Below are 16,106 nucleotides of genomic sequence, written 5' to 3' on the forward strand. Positions count from 1 at the left end.
TCCCTCCAACCGCTAGCAGCAACCTCATTTCTTCACCATAGACGCCACGACCTTCATGTCGCATTAGAGAGAGAGGGGGAGAGGAGTCGCAGAGGACGAAGAGAGAGGGGTACCCAACCTTAGGAGGGGAAGAGAGATAAACAGCCAGGGCTAAGACGACAATGAGCGGCGAGGGTCAAGCGGCAGGACGGAGAAGGTGGCGGTGGCGAGGGAATATGGTGGCACACTTTGGTACTTCAGTCATCTAGTTGGGTTGGAGCATGATACTTGATTTTTCCTGCACACATTTCATATATTGAGGACATTTTAGACAATCCAATACTATATTTCTTTCCATTCCAAAGTTTTCCAAATACAAGAAAGGGAATCACCATATACTTTATATCTCATGCATTCAGAACAATTAAACACCAGAATAATCCAACTCCTATTCCATGCCCATTCATTTCTCCATTCTATTCCTTACTTTATTCTATTTCACCCTCGTCCCATTCCATTATCGTACTAAATTTAGTGTAAAAACATATCTAGCGACGACAAACAAGTCCAGGGCCTGGACTGATCTAGCTGGTTCAATCAACCACTGCCGTAGTAGGATCCAACACTATCGACTCGGCCACGGCGGTCCACGAATCGGGTGCAGAGAAAATGCAATACTTGCAGTCTGCGGAGAGGAGCGACGACGTCTTGTACTTATCTTCTCCGCCCATGATCGGCATTGGCACGCCTCTCTTCACAGGGCTCCGGTAGCCTGGGCGGTATGTCTGGCCCAGGACACCCTCCACTTGGTCGGAGAGGCGGAGGAACTTGAACTGCACTTCCAAGTGGGCGAAGCAATCGTTATCCGGTATCTGGTACCTGTGGATGCGGTCGTCCTCCTTCGTCACGGGGACTACATTGGCCGAGATCTCAACGAAGCCGTGCAGCAGCACCGTAATGCTGTTGAACTTCGCTGTCCTTTCGACAGAGAGCCTGCCGTCCGGAGTGGTCCAAGCGGAAAGCTGGCCCGGAGGGAGGAGAAGCGGCTTGCCATCGTAGGTTAGGACGAGTTGGTCCACTTCGTTGTCCCATTGGGCGACCTTGTTGACGGCCAGTGCGAAGGTGTGGGGACCAAACATCAGGCCTAGGGCTTGGATCCACGTGTTGTCGCGCGTCCTCCCCTGGGGGCGGCGCCCAATGAACCGGGCATTGATGTGGAAATCGACATCGGACACCAAGCTGAATTGCTCGTTTGTCTTGCCGTGAAAGTAGAACATGACGCCATCGCCCCCAACGAACCTTGGGTCAAAGCATGCTGCTCCAATCCCGTTACAGTTCGGCCTTCGCGCTGTGATTCGAAATGGAAACAATTAGTACTCTTTGAACAATACCGTACTATCGGAAAAGTAAAGAAACGAGCTAGAAACTCGCACACTACTGTCAAAGCTCGGTACTCCGCATGAAAGCACATGATCTCATTAACATGCTTTTCTGCATTATGACAAATTCTGTTCACTGCACCCATCCACTAAATTAAAACAGTACTGTAATTGCATAGTTTATATTACTTCTTTTAGTACTTGCATACACACATGCTCTCGAGAGAGAGAGAGTACATACTCTTGCATAGAGCTTCACAGTTCTTGGAATTACAGTCCACAAAGCAAGCTTTGTCCTTGGAATTGGATGGCTTGAAGATGGGGCACTGGCTGGGGCAGGAGATCTGAGCCCCGAAGCGTTTACTCGTCGGGTCATTGCAGAACACCGACTGAGGAAAGCTTTTGCCGGAAACCGCGTCAGGTGGCGGCGGCGGAGTAGATCCATAGAGGTCGGCCTGGCTGCCCTTAACAAGCAACAAGGAGAAGATCATGACAGAGCAGAAACTGAGAGTGCCCATGATGTGTGTCACAGCAGCACTCCCAGAGACTTTCAAAACCTCGGAAACAAAATTAGTTTCTGCGTATCAACTGCGTTCTTTCTTGAGGTGATGGCAAGAACCCAAGTCTCTACATGCAATATTTATAGTGAGGACTGGATCTGAATCTAATCTAAAGTTCCTAGAAAGTCGACTTGGCAAAGTCAAAACCCCATAAAAGAATTGTACTGAGATTCTTCTCGCTCCGCTGCTGTCTGCATTGGAATTCCAAGCGAGATCAGCAACTTGAAGCAGAAGAATCACCAGCGCCTTTCGTGTTTTGCTTCATGTGCTCGCATGTTCCGCACGCGCACTCCACCCCAACGCGACAACGACACCGACTTCGTGGCCATGCATGACACACTTCCTAGTGTCCTAAATGAAGTCTACTCTGCCATAACTTCCACGATCTGGGGACCCGAATCCAGCCATTTCAAAATGACGAAGCTACCAAGCTTGGTCATATTCTAATAGTACCCTGATAAAAGAATTCCTGCCCGAGCTTTGCAGGTCTATCTAAGCACAGATGCTTTTGCAAGGCGCCATGTCTGGCATTCCGCTTGATCGGATCCTGGTCAAACTGCATTTACCAAAGAAAGAAATCTAGTGCTCCAAGTTATTAAAATAAGGCGAAAATCTAAACAAAATCCTCTTAATTTACAGTGGTACGCGCTTATCCTCGAATTTTCAATGGTTAAGTAACACCCCCGGAACTCTCTTTTCGTTATAGCTATCAATTTTACATTATTTTTTCTGTCAGTGTATGCAATGCACACGACTTTTAAGGTGTAAAAGTATATTTTCATCTCGTTTTTTTAAGGGAATTCCTCTTTTGCCCTTGATTGCTGTGTAAAAATGAATGATATAGAAAATGGGAGAAAGATAAATTAACTAAAATACTACTGATAGAAAAAAAAAAAAAGTTGAAGGAGGTAATATATAACCGTTGAAAGTTTAAGGGCAAATGTGTACTGCCCCCTAAATTCGGGGGAGTTTTGTGCAACTTCCCATAAAAAATAAAAGTCCGGAGATCTTATGACAAGATATACCAAAGTTAGGTGACCCATAGGTGAAATTTATTCGGAAGGTAAGGGCTTGTTTGCTTACACTAGGAAAAATAAAAATTACTTACTTTTAGTTAATCTAGATCTAGTCAACTATAAAGGTAATAATAAATCCAGACATATTCCAAATGTATGGCTGCAGCTTTTCCTTCTCTTCTTTTCTTTTTTTCCTCTGTCAGCCATCGTCGGGCCTCGCCCAAGGGCTGCCCTCACCTAAGACCGGCGACCTTTGCTAACCATCGGTGAGGCCCGGCGATGGCCGGCGGAGGGAAAAAGGGAAAAAGAAAAAAGAAAAGAAGAGAAAAGGGAATAAAAGAAAAAAGTAAAGAAGAAAAAGAGAAGAAAAGAAAAAAATTAATAAAAAATTTAAAATAAGTTAAAATATTATTAAAAATTGTCCATGTCGGTGCGCAAGCCATGCTACGTAGGACGCCCAGCGTCCACGTCAGTCATTTTCCGGCCAAAATTAACCGAATAGACTCAATTGGCAAAATGTGAAAAGGTTTAGGACTTAATTAGCACAATTAAAAGGTTTAAGACTAAATTGATTAAAGTGCAATAGATTTATGATTTTTTGGACAATATTCTCCAAATTTTTACATTCATTGTAAATTGGACTCCTTTTGCAAAACTAGAAATAACCCCATTATAATATGAAAAGACCAAATGATATCAAAGAAAGCCCAAAGTTAATAATTTTACTTTCAAATCTATATAAAAAGAAGGTTTAATACTACGAAAAACCCCCAAAATGGTATACATATGACAAATTTACCCAAATTAATTTTTTTAACAACAAAAATCGCAAACTGGTACACTTATGACAATTTACCCTCCTTTAGTTTATGTTCCATTTTACCATCAAATTGTTGAGTTGGATGAACGTGGCAATTGATGCGTGTACCAGTTTGGGATTTTACCCTCCGTTTATCACAAGTGTGTATTGATTTATGATTTTTCGTGGTATTAAATATTAATCCAATTTAACGGAAACTAACGAAGGGTAAAATTATTATAAGTGTACCGATTTGCAGTTTTTGGTGGTAAAAAAAATAGTTTTGAATAAATTTGTCACATGTGTACCAGTTTGGATTTTTGGTGGTCAAAAAATTAGTTTGGGATAAATTTGTCATAGGTGTATCAGTTTGAGGTTTTTTGTGATTAAAAAACATAAAAAAAAAAAAAAAGAGAAAAGGCATAAATAAACGTCCCGAAGTTTTATGTGTAAAATGCAATGGGATAATGACAAAAATGGTCCCCGAACTTTAGCCAAATGTCAATGTGATCCGTGAATTTTCAATTTGTTCAACGTGATCCCTAGATTTTTTTATACATATTCAATGTAGTCCTTGGATTATATGAAAATGTTCAATATATTGTCCTTCGATTAATTCGAGATTAGGGACAACATTGAACATTTCATATGATCTAAAGATTAAATTGAACATGTACCAAAAGTTCATGACTCAAATTGCACATTGAGTAAAGTTCAAAGATCACATTGAATAAATTAAAAACTTATGAATCACATTATACATTAGATCAAAGTTCATGAATAATTTGTATAATTTTCCCAAATATCACTGAGGGTTCTCCGTCTCCATGCCAATGAGTCTTTTTTTTATCATTAACTCTTCATTTTCTTTTACATTCCATCTTTAAAATTGTCGTTTAAAAAAGCGATTTACATCACTGGTATCAATTCATTGACAAAATTTAATGCTTGATAGAACAAACGAGAGTTAGATTATTATGCTCGATGACTTCCGATTTTCAAAAATACCTTCAATCACCTAAAACGCTACTTAGTATACAAAGGTAACTATTTTATTTAAGCTCTTCGTATTTATTTAATGTCTTGTCTCACGATAGTACGCATATAAAATTATAATATGTTTGTCTCACGATTAGAGTGCTAATATCACAATTTTTAATAACGTAGCCATCGTCAAAAGCAATGAGTAGCCTTTCGAAATCAATGTATTTTTCAAAAGTTCTCATCTTCGTATAATGAATATAATATCGATACATTTAAGTCAAAACCTGAATTTGTATAAGATATTCCTTAATTACCCTTACAAAAATAGTAGGAAAAAACATAAATACCTTCATATATCCCCGTTTTTCTAACATAAATGCTCGTTTTCTCCCTCCACTTAATAATCAGTAGCGCACCCGAACACTATATTATCATATTTTCAATCTATTATCAATAAGTATGCTTTTATTTCCCTAGAAACTTTAATTGTTTTGCGCAGTTCGATACTTTAACCATAGTTATGCGGAGTTATGCTAACTTGGCAATAATAATAAAAATAACTATAATAATTGCGAATGTAGAAGAAATTATTGACTCAATTAAAAAGAAAATTCATTTAAAAAAACGGCTTTGTTCTTGTTTTTTTTTCTTTTTCCTTTTTCATTTTCTTAATCTTCTCAAAAACAAACTTGTGGCTGTCCCCGCCTCATCCATCACAGCAACCGTGGAAACAGAAAAACCTGCCATGCTTAGCTTCTCTCTCTCTCTCTCTGGCTCGCTGAGTATCTTTGTGGCTCTTGCTCTCTCTCTCTCTCTCTCTCTCTCTCTCTCTCTCTCTCTGGCTCACTGAGTATCTTGTCTCTGGCTGTAGAGAGAGAGATGGTATGGACTCTCAACTGCTGGCACCAACCAGCTGCAATGGAGTCCCTCTCGCTTCGAAGCTCGTTTTCCTCGCTTCCCGTGCGAGACCCACGTAGACATCCCTTCCGAAGATCGACCCAGAACGCGACCCCTCCTTCTCTCTTCATGGTCATGAGGCAGAGCAAGAAGGAACGCGGCTCCAAAGTCTACTGCACCAGCGAGAAGGTGGAATTCGAACGAGAACCGTCCTTGGACGGCGTGGGCGCGGCCGTGGATGATGTGGACGATAAAGGGTCCGCGACCACGTCGTCGTCGTTAACATCGACGTCGTCGGTGGAGGAGTCTCTGTGGGAGTGGGGCGTGCTGGTGTCGCCCTTCTTCTTCTGGGGCACGGCCATGGTGGCCATGAAGGAGGTCCTCCCCAAGGCCGGCCCTTTCTTCGTGTCCTCGTTCCGCCTCATCCCCGCGGGGTTCCTCCTCATCGCCTTCGCGGCCTCCCGCGGCCGCAAGCCCCCCTCCGGCCTCAACGCTTGGCTCTCCATCACTCTTTTTGCCCTTGTGGACGCCTCTTGTTTTCAGGTCACGCCTCTCTCTCTCTAATGTGTAATTGTGTGCCATTTTTTGCTTTTCTTTCTCAGAAAAAATGTGAGATTGACATGTTTGATTGATAATAATTTTCCCCTGCTGATGGGTTTTTTGGGGCAGGGATTTCTCGCCGAAGGGTTGCAGAGGACGTCGGCGGGTCTCGGAAGCGTATGTTGAACACACTACATTCTCTATCTCAGTTTAAATGCCTCCATGAGAAGAAAAGGGCAAAAAGGTTTCGACCTTATAGGTGAATTATAAGGTTCTTTGATGTTGAATATGGCTACTGAGTAACAGAAATTCTCGCATATTGCTTTGGAAATGTGCTCTTAAGGAAATGGCTCATGTCAGAAGACTGATGTCACTTACGCTGATTCTTGTACTGTTATCTGAAAAATCTTGCCTTTGTTCTTTTCCACACCACTAATGGAAGAATGAGTATGTGTGATAGAAAGGTCGACCGGTCTTTTAGTATAGCTGCAGCTATCAGTTGGATTAGTCTTTATACATGGTATCCTTGACATGGACTCAGATGTCTTGATATTTGTTCCCTGTCTGTTTAGTAGATTTGGCAGTTGATAGGAAACGAGCTATTCTGCTTGGCTTACTGGAGCTGAATTTATTACAGGTGATAATTGACTCTCAGCCATTAACAGTGGCTATACTTGCAGCCCTGTTGTTCGGTGAGTCCATTGGGTTAATTGGAGGCGCAGGGCTGATACTTGGTGTTGTTGGACTTCTTCTCCTTGAGGTAATCCTTGTGTCACCAGTTGTATTATGATTTTTCTGGTGTTAAGTGAATATGCATTGGCTTGATCCTTATAATTTAGAAACTAAGTGGGCTATGTTGTGCTTCGGAGATACCATGCAACATTCTTTATCTCGTCGATGGACCATTATTCGATGGTTTTGTGACATGTCTGCACGGTCTCTCATAGGATGTGCTTTCATGGTTATAATTGCATTGGATAGATATTGCTCCACCTTGCACTCCATGTCCAGAACATCTGCCATCTGTTCTCCTTATCATATTCATTGCAACTTGCTGTTTACTTTAGTAAACTCTAAATTCCTATTCCTTACACTTTTAAGCAAATGCATATGCAAAAAAGTTGCCACTTTAATCACATTTTTTTATGCATTTTGATGACCGTGCTGTAAATTTCCCAGCTACATATGGTTTGATTCAAGTCTTAGATCCTTGTTCATTATTTTCAAAGATTCTGACCGCTGACCAAACTTGCTCTCAATTCCCCATAGTTGTTTTTAACCTCCAAACCTAAAACTATCCAGTAATTTCCACTGTCGTGCTAAATATTAGTTGGCTGATTCTTGGTAGAAGCTGCATGTGTCTCACATTTATCTCATGTGAAGATTCCTTCAAAAGGTAGCATATGACTTATCGTTTGGTCATGGGCCTATAGCTTGATGTGAGCATCTATGAGTTTTACTTGTTCACACTGCCTAATAGATTTTTCCAACAATATCTGTCTCTGTCTCTCTCTCTCTCTCTCTTAAAATGAAGTGTTTTTCTTTTCATCACCAGCTAAATGGCTGGTTTGAAAAAGCATGTTGAAGTCTTTTCAAAAGGGATCTACCATCAAAGTGAAATGTTTAGTTGAGGTAGTTGAGTCATTGAGGTTGAGATCATTGGGTTAGATAATTGTGTGTGGAATGCACTGGAGGAGAAAGAGTACTTTGGTATCTGTAGTCGAAATACAATGAATTGTGTCAAATATAGAATTATATTTTTATGACTTATAAGATGAATGGTGAAAAGAGTAATAAAGTATAACGGAGGTTAAAGAGCTACATCTTCCAAGAATAGAAGTGGATTACATGGAGATCCGTTACTATATGCAAGCGGGATGGATCTACAGGGTGAAATGTTGCGAGCACTATGTACAATCTGAAAATGCTACTCAGGCTTTAGGGAAAACTATTTAAGGCTGCAATAACATGGCAACAGTCTATGGATAGACATGTTGGCCAGTCAAGCGTAACATGTAAACTATGTGACTGTATCTGAGATAGGTAGACAGATATCTTAACCATTGGAAAATTCAATTGGCCTCAATTCAAGATACAGATCTGAAATAAGTTGGTTCAGACATGCGGAGAGACTTTAACTAGCCAAAATGCAGCGGCCAGAAAATGTTATTTATGTAATCCCAGAAGGTAGATTTTTGGGAGGAGGAGGAGGCTTAAGAAGATGTCTACGGGAAACATTAAGAGGATATAGTTTCCGAGTCTATTGTCTTGAGAGACATGATACTTGATAGGAGTTAATGGTTCCCTGTAACAGACCCCTCATACTGGAAATGGGCCTTTGTTATTGTTGCCATCACCAAACCTTTTTAGGTATGATGAAGTTCAGGTAAGGGTACATAAGGTCACAATTTGGACTTGACAATGAAGGCTCAACGGTAATATGGTGAGGGTACCACCACTATACTACTGGAGTTCCTTTAGCCACTCATTGCTGTATGTAGCCTAATTACACCAACTAAAATGGGCATGTTACTAAATCTGATGCATCTTTTTCAGTAGCTATATACCATTTTCCTTCGGTCAAAATGCGAGTGATCTACCTTAGGTGGAAACTGGCATATCGTTTTTTTGCTTTTTACAATCATATTAGAGATATATGCGGATTCTTACTGATAAGCAATCTCTATTTCACATGGCTCTTGCACTATTTGATGGTGATTTTTAAGCTGTAGGTACCGGCAGTTGCTATTGATGGCAACAATTTTTCACTGTGGGGAAGTGGTGAGTGGTGGATGCTTCTTGCAGCTCAGAGCATGGCCACTGGAACTGTTATGGTCCGTTGGGTCTCCAAGTATTCTGATCCAGTTATGGCTACTGGATGGGTAGGTTCCACCTAGCCTGGTGGATATTAAAGTGCTTGAATTTGCTTTTTTATTTAGCTAGAGGCCCGTTGTTGGTCTGCTTTGCTACTTGTGTCTGTTTCGATTTCATATTTCCAGTAATTTAGCTGTGATAATTTTATATCTCTTCACTGTTCAAAATGATAACTTATTGGTGTATCAGCTCGAAGCTAATTGCTGGTTCTCTAATCATTGGGGAGACTGCATGATACCTTCGTAATTGATCTATTGTATGGGCTTAATACTATATTGCCTTACACATAAGAGCATAGATTTTCCATTGCTCAGTTGAAGACATTATTAATTATCCATACTTAGGAAACCATGCTCCATTTCATCCTTTAAAAGAGTGGGTCTTTTGGCATTCAGGTATTTGAGAAACTTTGCACAAATATATCACATTTTAGCTGTGAAATTTTATCATAAAACTTCACCGCACGTGATTAACTCTTGACTTCTATTTTTGGTTATTTCGTATAGCTGACCATTACAGTGGTCTTCTTCTTGTCAAGAGTGGCCCTCTCAGTAAAAAGAGTTGAAGAATTAGAAGATTAACTGACGTCTTCAATTTGATTGTTTTTCCTGTAGCATATGGTTATTGGCGGTCTTCCTCTTGCAATAATGTCGATTCTCAATCATGATCCTATCTTTACCAGTGGTCTATCGGAGCTTTCCGTGACCGATATATCAGCACTACTTTATACCTCGATTTGTGGAAGTGCCATCAGCTATGGTGTATTCTACTACAATGCTACAAAAGGTTGGTATCCTGAATATTTTGAATCTTATGTATTTTATCCTCAACTCGTGGTTATTTTCCTTGTCACACATGATGGAAGTGTAATAAGTATTCTCATATCCTCCCAACTCTAGTTCACTCTGTTTTGCTATTGCATGCAGGAAGTTTGACGAAGCTGAGCTCCCTCACATTTCTTACTCCAATGTTTGCTTCAATTTTCGGGTACAGTCCATCCTACCTTAGCCTTTTATTGTCTGTTATTTATTTTTGCATGCCTTCTTTTTATGCCATAATCGTAGACCATACCTGCAGGTACATATTTCTCCATGAAACCTTCTCACCTCTACAACTGGGTGGTGCTTTTATTACTTTGATTGCCATATACATGATCAACAACCAGAACAGCTTGGAATGATCCTTATGCTGAGTATGGCATGCCCAACATGTGAAGTATGTGAAACCTGTGTTTATCGCCTAGCAGGTGCTTCACTCTCAGGCTCTACCTCTGAAGTTTGAACTAATTGTTGCTAAATCATGCATGCATCCATAAAGGTCGTGGACAGAGTAGGAGTTGAGATATTTTGTAAATAAGACGGTGAGTATATTACTCTTTTCTCGACAAAAATGGCTCGAGCTGTTGGAGCACTCATCTCGATGTTATGTATAGGACAATAGAATAGAATGCTCTGCAGATACATATCCTTTTGTTTGCCGTTGTGGCATTTTTGGTTAACATATTCTGCAGTTGGTTACTCCAGCGAGTTGTCTATGGCAGGGGGTCAATCTTCTCTCTTTTCGATTCTCTATTTTTATTAATATCTCTAACTCCAGCGAGTTGTCTTTGGTTGATGAAGGTATTTATGGGAAGCCACATGCACAAATGGTACTCCTTTTTCTGCTTCTGTGATATGCAAATGAACTTTGTTTATCTATGCAGTATATTACAACCCTAGATACTTGAGTTGCCGAAAGTCTCTTTATATGTTTTGAGAATACACAAACCACAAAACAATGGTGTTGCGCACATTTTTGGAAATTTCTATGAGTGAAGGCCTCATCTATGCCAGTCCACCAAGCTCCTACACTAATCAGTTAGTGGCTCCCATCCCCTCATGGCACTACTAAAATCCACATGGATGCAGCTTTCAAGCCTCCGCTTGAAACAATAGCAGTGATCTCCCTGGATCATATGAGAGTTTGCTTGGAGGGTTGAGTGACAGGTACTCGAGCCTTTGTGTTCCACTAGAGGAAAGGAAATGCTTTTCCCTTAGCAATCGAATTGGCAAAGGAAAATAGACAGACGCCACGCTGGTCTAGTTTGAAAGTGAACTGTCACTTTGTTGTCGCTACAAAATCTGGAAATAGCATAATGCCACCGCGCTGGATTGATTCTATTGGGGACATAGGGAATTTTACGAGTCACGGTCGTCAACTGCATATGGGTCATGTCGCTCATCAAATAGGGTTGCTAATAACTTGGCCAAACAGGCCTTATGGTTGCTAATAATTGTTGCAATGTCTCTGGTATATTAACCAGCAAAAGTAAAACAAAAAAAAAACCACCAGAGAATATTGAATGAAGGGATAATAACACAAATAGTCTATAAACTTTGACTCAATGTGCAATTTGATCCCTGAACTTTTAATTTGTTCAATGTAATCCCTGAACTTTAGCATAATGTTCAATGTGGTCCCTGAACTTCTAGTACATGTTTAATATATAGTCCATGGACTTTATAAAAATGATCAATGTAGTCATTCCATTAATTCAAGTTCAGGGACTACATTAAATATTTTTATAAAGTTCAGAGACTATATTGAATATGTACCAAAAGCTCAGAGACCATATTGAATAAATCGAAAGTTCATGGACTACATTAAATATTGGATTAAAGTTTATGGACTATATTGAACAAATTAAAAATCTAGGAACCAAATTGCAGATTGAGCCAAAGTTCAGGGACTTTTTGTATCATTTTCCCTTGAATGAACCTTTATTCTTGCAGTTTGATCTATCCCTCATAAAATTCTGTTTTCAGTTTTGGATTTCTTTCTGGTTCAGTGATTAAGGTGGCAGTGCCATTGTGGGTCATGGACCAATTTAGATGGGATAAAATCCTCACAAACTTGGAAAACTCTGCATAACAGTAACTGACATGAAAAATCAACCACATGGCAAGTTCTCTTGAAAGATAGCACATAAATGAGTAACTTATGCACAATCTATGGTGCGAAAATAATGAAAGCTGCAATATGTCCTAAGGAAAGACCGAATGTTGCAAGTCTGCAACTGCCGTGAAACGTACACTGAACCCTTAAAATAGAAGCAAATCCGTCTCTGCTTCTTGTCGACGCTTGACTGGCACAGTAGTTGCTGATAACTGCCATAAGATAAAGATTACTGACTGGGGACTATGTCCTGCTTCTCCCGATCCCATTTTGTCGAACACCGAAGTCCCTCCTCTTAACATTCAATTCCCTTCTGGACTCGCTCACTTGGCGACCTGATTCAGACACAGCAATCCTCTGGAAGGCCAACGGACTGAAGTCGTCCACGGCAGCTTTGGAATTGGAAGTCCAGCAGTCGGATGAATCGGTCGAACCGGGCTCCCACGAGGAAGACACTCCCCATTGCTGTGTTCCAGAACTGACGAAGCTGTTGCTCCCTGAGGATTCTATCTCCTCCTTATCATCTCCTTTCGGCATGCCACCCCTCTTCACCGTCACATACTTGTGAATGCTCGGCTCCATTATATCATCGTCGACTACTAACTCCGATTCCACAAATGGGTCCCTGCCCTCTGATTTCCTGACGAGATCGTTACCTGAGTAGGAGGGATTGTAGCCGTTGTGGCTGCATTGATTGGACGCGGCTTTTCTTAATTCGGACAAGGCGCTGGCTACATTGGAGTTCTTGTTGGAGTTGAGGTCGGCGACTGCTTCGTAGATCGAGCAGGCCTTTGTGACACAAGCCGGGACCGTGAAAGTGGTAGTGTGCTTCTGGTGAAAATTCTGGATGTCTTCGAGCAGCAAATTCGTATAGGACGTGGGTTCAGGCACAATCTGAGGATTCAGTTCGAGCTCGGACAGCCTCGAGGACCGGCTTCGTGCCAGTGCCTGGGGTTTCTGGCTTTCCATCCCGGACATTGGTGCTGCTTGCCTCTTCAGCACTTCCATGACAGCTTGTTGCTCCTTTTCTGCAGAATCACAACCTCGAGCCTTGTTGTCCTCTGTCACTTTACCCCCAGTTCTGTCACAAGTCCCGTGAGCGTATCTGCTGTTGTTACTATCCACGGTCGGTTTCGTCATTCGAGCCTGGAATCGATAAGGTAGCAACAACCAATTTCATTAAGGATTGTGGTAAGAAATAGGAGTAATTTCTCGAAGAAACTAACGGAATGTCAGCGAGAAGTACCTCGACTTCCTTTACCGTGCCGTCTTCCGTAGCTTTATGCGTGCTCTTGTTGGTTAGCGGCTGAGGTTGCTGTTGACGGGCATTGGTATCGATCTCGCCGAGCGGGTTTCTCCTGCACGGCGATTGTTCCGCCTTCCTGGATGGGTTGCGACTGAGGGAAGGTTGCTGGTTCTCACTGTTCTGATGCCTTCCGACACTGCCAGACGTTTGCCTGGCAGGCGACTGGGAACGAGGCGATGCAGCGCTTCTCGACACCGTGTGCGCTTCCCCTACGTTCCTCTTCACGGATATTCTCTTGATGGTGGCTTGAGATTCATGAGGATCGCCAGCACAGTTGCTCTTGTCCACCAAAGAAGCAGGGACCGACACCATCTTCCCGGGCCTATTGCTGTTGCCAGAGCCCCCGGCAGCGGCACTCGCGTTCGAATTCGAGAGAGTGGCATTCTCGGAACGTCTAGCGGGCGAGCGGCTCACCCTCCTTTCTCTGCTTGAGGAGCGCTGCTCTCTTTCCCTGCTCGGGGTCCTCCTCCTCGCCCCACTCCCCTGGCTGTGGGACCGGAAAGGCGTCGATTGGCGGTGGCGCTGCCGGTGCTGGCGTTTCTCCGCCAGCTCATCCTCATTCATCTCGGGTTGCTCGCTTCCCGCAGCATCGACAGCCCGGGCGACGGCATCGTTTTGATTATCGAAATCATAGCTCCTCTTCGATCCCGAATAGACCCTGCCACCAGAAGCAGCGCCGGTTCTCGCGGAGGAGCTGCGGCTAAGCCGGCCGCACTGGATGAGAATGGCATCGACCTCTTCCTTGGTGCAGTTCGACGTCCTCACGCCGGCGCTCACGCCGACTGCGCTCGCCCCATTCACAGCCAAGCTCTCCCCGCCATTACTCAAATCGGCCAGGGGACCGGCCGCCTTAGCCGCATCTTCGCCGGATTTGCCAGCATCCGCAGCCGGAGCCGCGCCGTCGACCACCGGCTTCTCTTCAGGAGAAGAAGCAGCGCGTCTGTCGTGGCTCTTCCGGTGCTTGATGACGAAGACCTCCTTCTTGACGAAGCCCTCCTGCCCGGCTTCCTTCTCCTGGTGATCCCGCGGCGACGCCCTGCCGCCGGGCCTGCACTCCGCCTTCTTCGCGACGACGTCAATCTCGCGAGGAGGGTGCGAATCGGGCGGCGGCGGCTTCGCGGCCGGAGAGACGCCGTGGGCGGCCGGGGAAGAGCTTTTCTTGCTGAAACAGCTACCCATTGAGATGGTTTTCTTGGTCCACAGAGAGAGAGAGAGAGAGAGGACAATCTGGAGAAGACGAGGTGACCAGGGTCGTGAAGATGAACGAGGTTGCCGGAGGAGATGCACGTGGACCGAGAAGATGACGCAGAGAGAGAGAGAGAGAGAGAGGATTTCAAATTTCGACGAGCGAGCGGGTAAGAGAGCCGTTACTGGTGCCTCTTTCTTTTGAGTTTTATTATTGAGACACGCCTGTTTTTTTTTTTTTATAATTCAAATCGAATCAACTGTCGTTCAGGATTTCAAAAAGAAAAAATTTCTTTTTTTTTTTAATTTAATTTGTCCCGAGCCCGAGCCCCAAAGAAAACGATACTTTATGTCGGTATCAGAACGGCTACTTCTGCTGGACACCAAAACATGTCCTAAAATTCCTAATTCTTAATTTTTTTTTTCTCTTTTGAGAGCAAAAAAATGCATAATTCTTTATTGGCCAGCCCAAGGAAAAAAAAAATAACACGCACTTATATGATTTTTGGGGTTCATAAGAAAAGTCTTATATTTTTATTCTTATTCTAATAAAGTGCGACAGCTTTTTTCTAGGTTCATTTTTGTAAATGCTGACTTTAGTTGCTTTCAGCAACGTTTTTCTCATTTTCGAAAACAATCGTACATTAGCGGGTAGCACCAAATTTTTTTTCTAGCTACGTTTTGCTCATTTTCCAAAAAAAAAAAAAGATTGTACATTTACGTTTTGGTGTTAAATTTAAGAACTCTTTTTGCACTACCCAAATTATTTCAAAAACAATTGTGTACATTAGCGGGTAGCACCAATTTTTTTTTTCCACTTTTACAAATTTTGCAGAAATGCAAAAATGACTCATTTTTTTTATGGCTCATTAAGTGAGTCATTAACTAAAATAAACCATGTCAAAAAAAACGAAAATAGGCCCACCCCAAACAAGCTAAATTAAATCTCACCGGTCTTTGGTGGAGCTTTTACTTCTCTTAACTTTTAAAAAAAATTAAAAAAATTATTACTTCAAAATCACACTTTTGCGTGATATTAATTTACTCCAAATTGCAACAGTTTATGGCATTCAAATTTTTTTGTAATTTTCAAGAAACTAATATAATGCATTTGAGTTTGATGGAAACTCTAACGTGGCTAATTAATTAAAGTGGGCAAAGTGGCTTCCCAGCTTGAACGAATGCTCTTTGGACTTGGACTTGGATGGCGTGGGGGGTGAACTTAGAACTAGAAAGCTTGAAGAAGGGCCTTTCTCGGCGCTAACCTATTAGGGGAGCCCATATACCTAAAGAGAGTCGGCCTCTCGGAGTTTGATTGGCAAATGAGTCTTTCTATTTATTGTTTTCATATCGATTGTTTTCATATCATTGTCGCTAAATCTTTACGTTAAAGAAGAATCGAATGAAAGACTGCTATAGGAGGCTAAACTACCGGAGCTTAGTATCGGCACTGCACTTACGATTCTTCGATTTTAGGGGTTAGGACAAAGTCGAACCGTTAATCAAAGCGAGCATTTGCTAGTTGGTGGCTTCTGAAAAGTCAAAATTTTGGGGATTTTAAATGCTAATCTATGTATATAGTATAGGAAAAATGAGGCTTCTCTTTTTTTCAGATTTATACGTATATATGTGTATGTATATTATGAAATAGAC

At 42.1% G+C, this 16,106-nt stretch overlaps 3 protein-coding genes across 4 annotated transcripts; 1 reads left to right on the plus strand and 2 right to left on the minus strand.

Annotated features, from left to right (window-relative positions):
• Nucleotides 1–71: 71 nt before the first annotated feature.
• On the plus strand, nt 72–10,745 carry LOC115673928 (WAT1-related protein At3g02690, chloroplastic). Its single transcript, XM_056320179.1, has 8 exons — nt 72–85; nt 5,593–6,157; nt 6,284–6,331; nt 6,792–6,914; nt 8,887–9,036; nt 9,643–9,814; nt 9,955–10,015; nt 10,106–10,745. Exons 2-8 carry the CDS (start codon nt 5,597–5,599, stop codon nt 10,206–10,208), a joined length of 1,218 nt encoding a protein of 405 aa, XP_056176154.1. The 5' UTR covers nt 72–85; nt 5,593–5,596; the 3' UTR covers nt 10,209–10,745.
• Nucleotides 333–1,981, minus strand: LOC115673929 (uncharacterized). The gene is given in 2 exon segments (XM_030596195.2): nt 333–1,327; nt 1,600–1,981. Coding segments are annotated over 2 exon segments (1,077 nt in total). The 5' UTR covers nt 1,877–1,981; the 3' UTR covers nt 333–527.
• A 1,137-nt stretch (nt 10,746–11,882) lies between the features above and the next one.
• On the minus strand, nt 11,883–14,628 carry LOC115674112 (uncharacterized protein At1g65710-like). Of its 2 annotated transcripts, none has more exons than XM_056319847.1 (2): nt 13,224–14,628; nt 11,883–13,108 (listed from the first exon to the last, which is right to left on the minus strand). In XM_056319847.1, exons 1-2 carry the CDS (start codon nt 14,445–14,447, stop codon nt 12,206–12,208), a joined length of 2,127 nt encoding a protein of 708 aa, XP_056175822.1. In that variant the 5' UTR covers nt 14,448–14,628; the 3' UTR covers nt 11,883–12,205. The 2 variants fall into 2 exon arrangements, with proteins under 2 accessions (XP_056175822.1, XP_030452304.1); XM_030596444.2 differs by having other exon boundaries at nt 13,209–14,626.
• Nucleotides 14,629–16,106: the final 1,478 nt, after the last annotated feature.

This window comes from Syzygium oleosum, unplaced genomic scaffold, assembly GCF_021117445.2.
Source record: "Syzygium oleosum isolate NSW1041296 unplaced genomic scaffold, Sole_v2.1 Sole_v2.19, whole genome shotgun sequence".
Lineage (NCBI taxonomy): Eukaryota > Viridiplantae > Streptophyta > Magnoliopsida > Myrtales > Myrtaceae > Syzygium > Syzygium oleosum.

Coding starts and splice junctions, on each gene's coding strand:
- LOC115673928 (XM_056320179.1), top strand. CDS start 5,597: ATGGTATGGACTCTCAACTGCTGGCACCAACCAGCTGCAATGGAGTCC. Junction 6,158..6,283: donor TGGACGCCTCTTGTTTTCAG/GTCACGCCTCTC, acceptor TTTTTGGGGCAG/GGATTTCTCGCCGAAGGGTT. Junction 6,915..8,886: donor TTGGACTTCTTCTCCTTGAG/GTAATCCTTGTG, acceptor TTTAAGCTGTAG/GTACCGGCAGTTGCTATTGA.
- LOC115674112 (XM_030596444.2), bottom strand. CDS start 14,447: ATGGGTAGCTGTTTCAGCAAGAAAAGCTCTTCCCCGGCCGCCCACGGC. Junction 13,109..13,208: donor GCACGGTAAAGGAAGTCGAG/GTACTTCTCGCT, acceptor TATCGATTCCAG/GCTCGAATGACGAAACCGAC.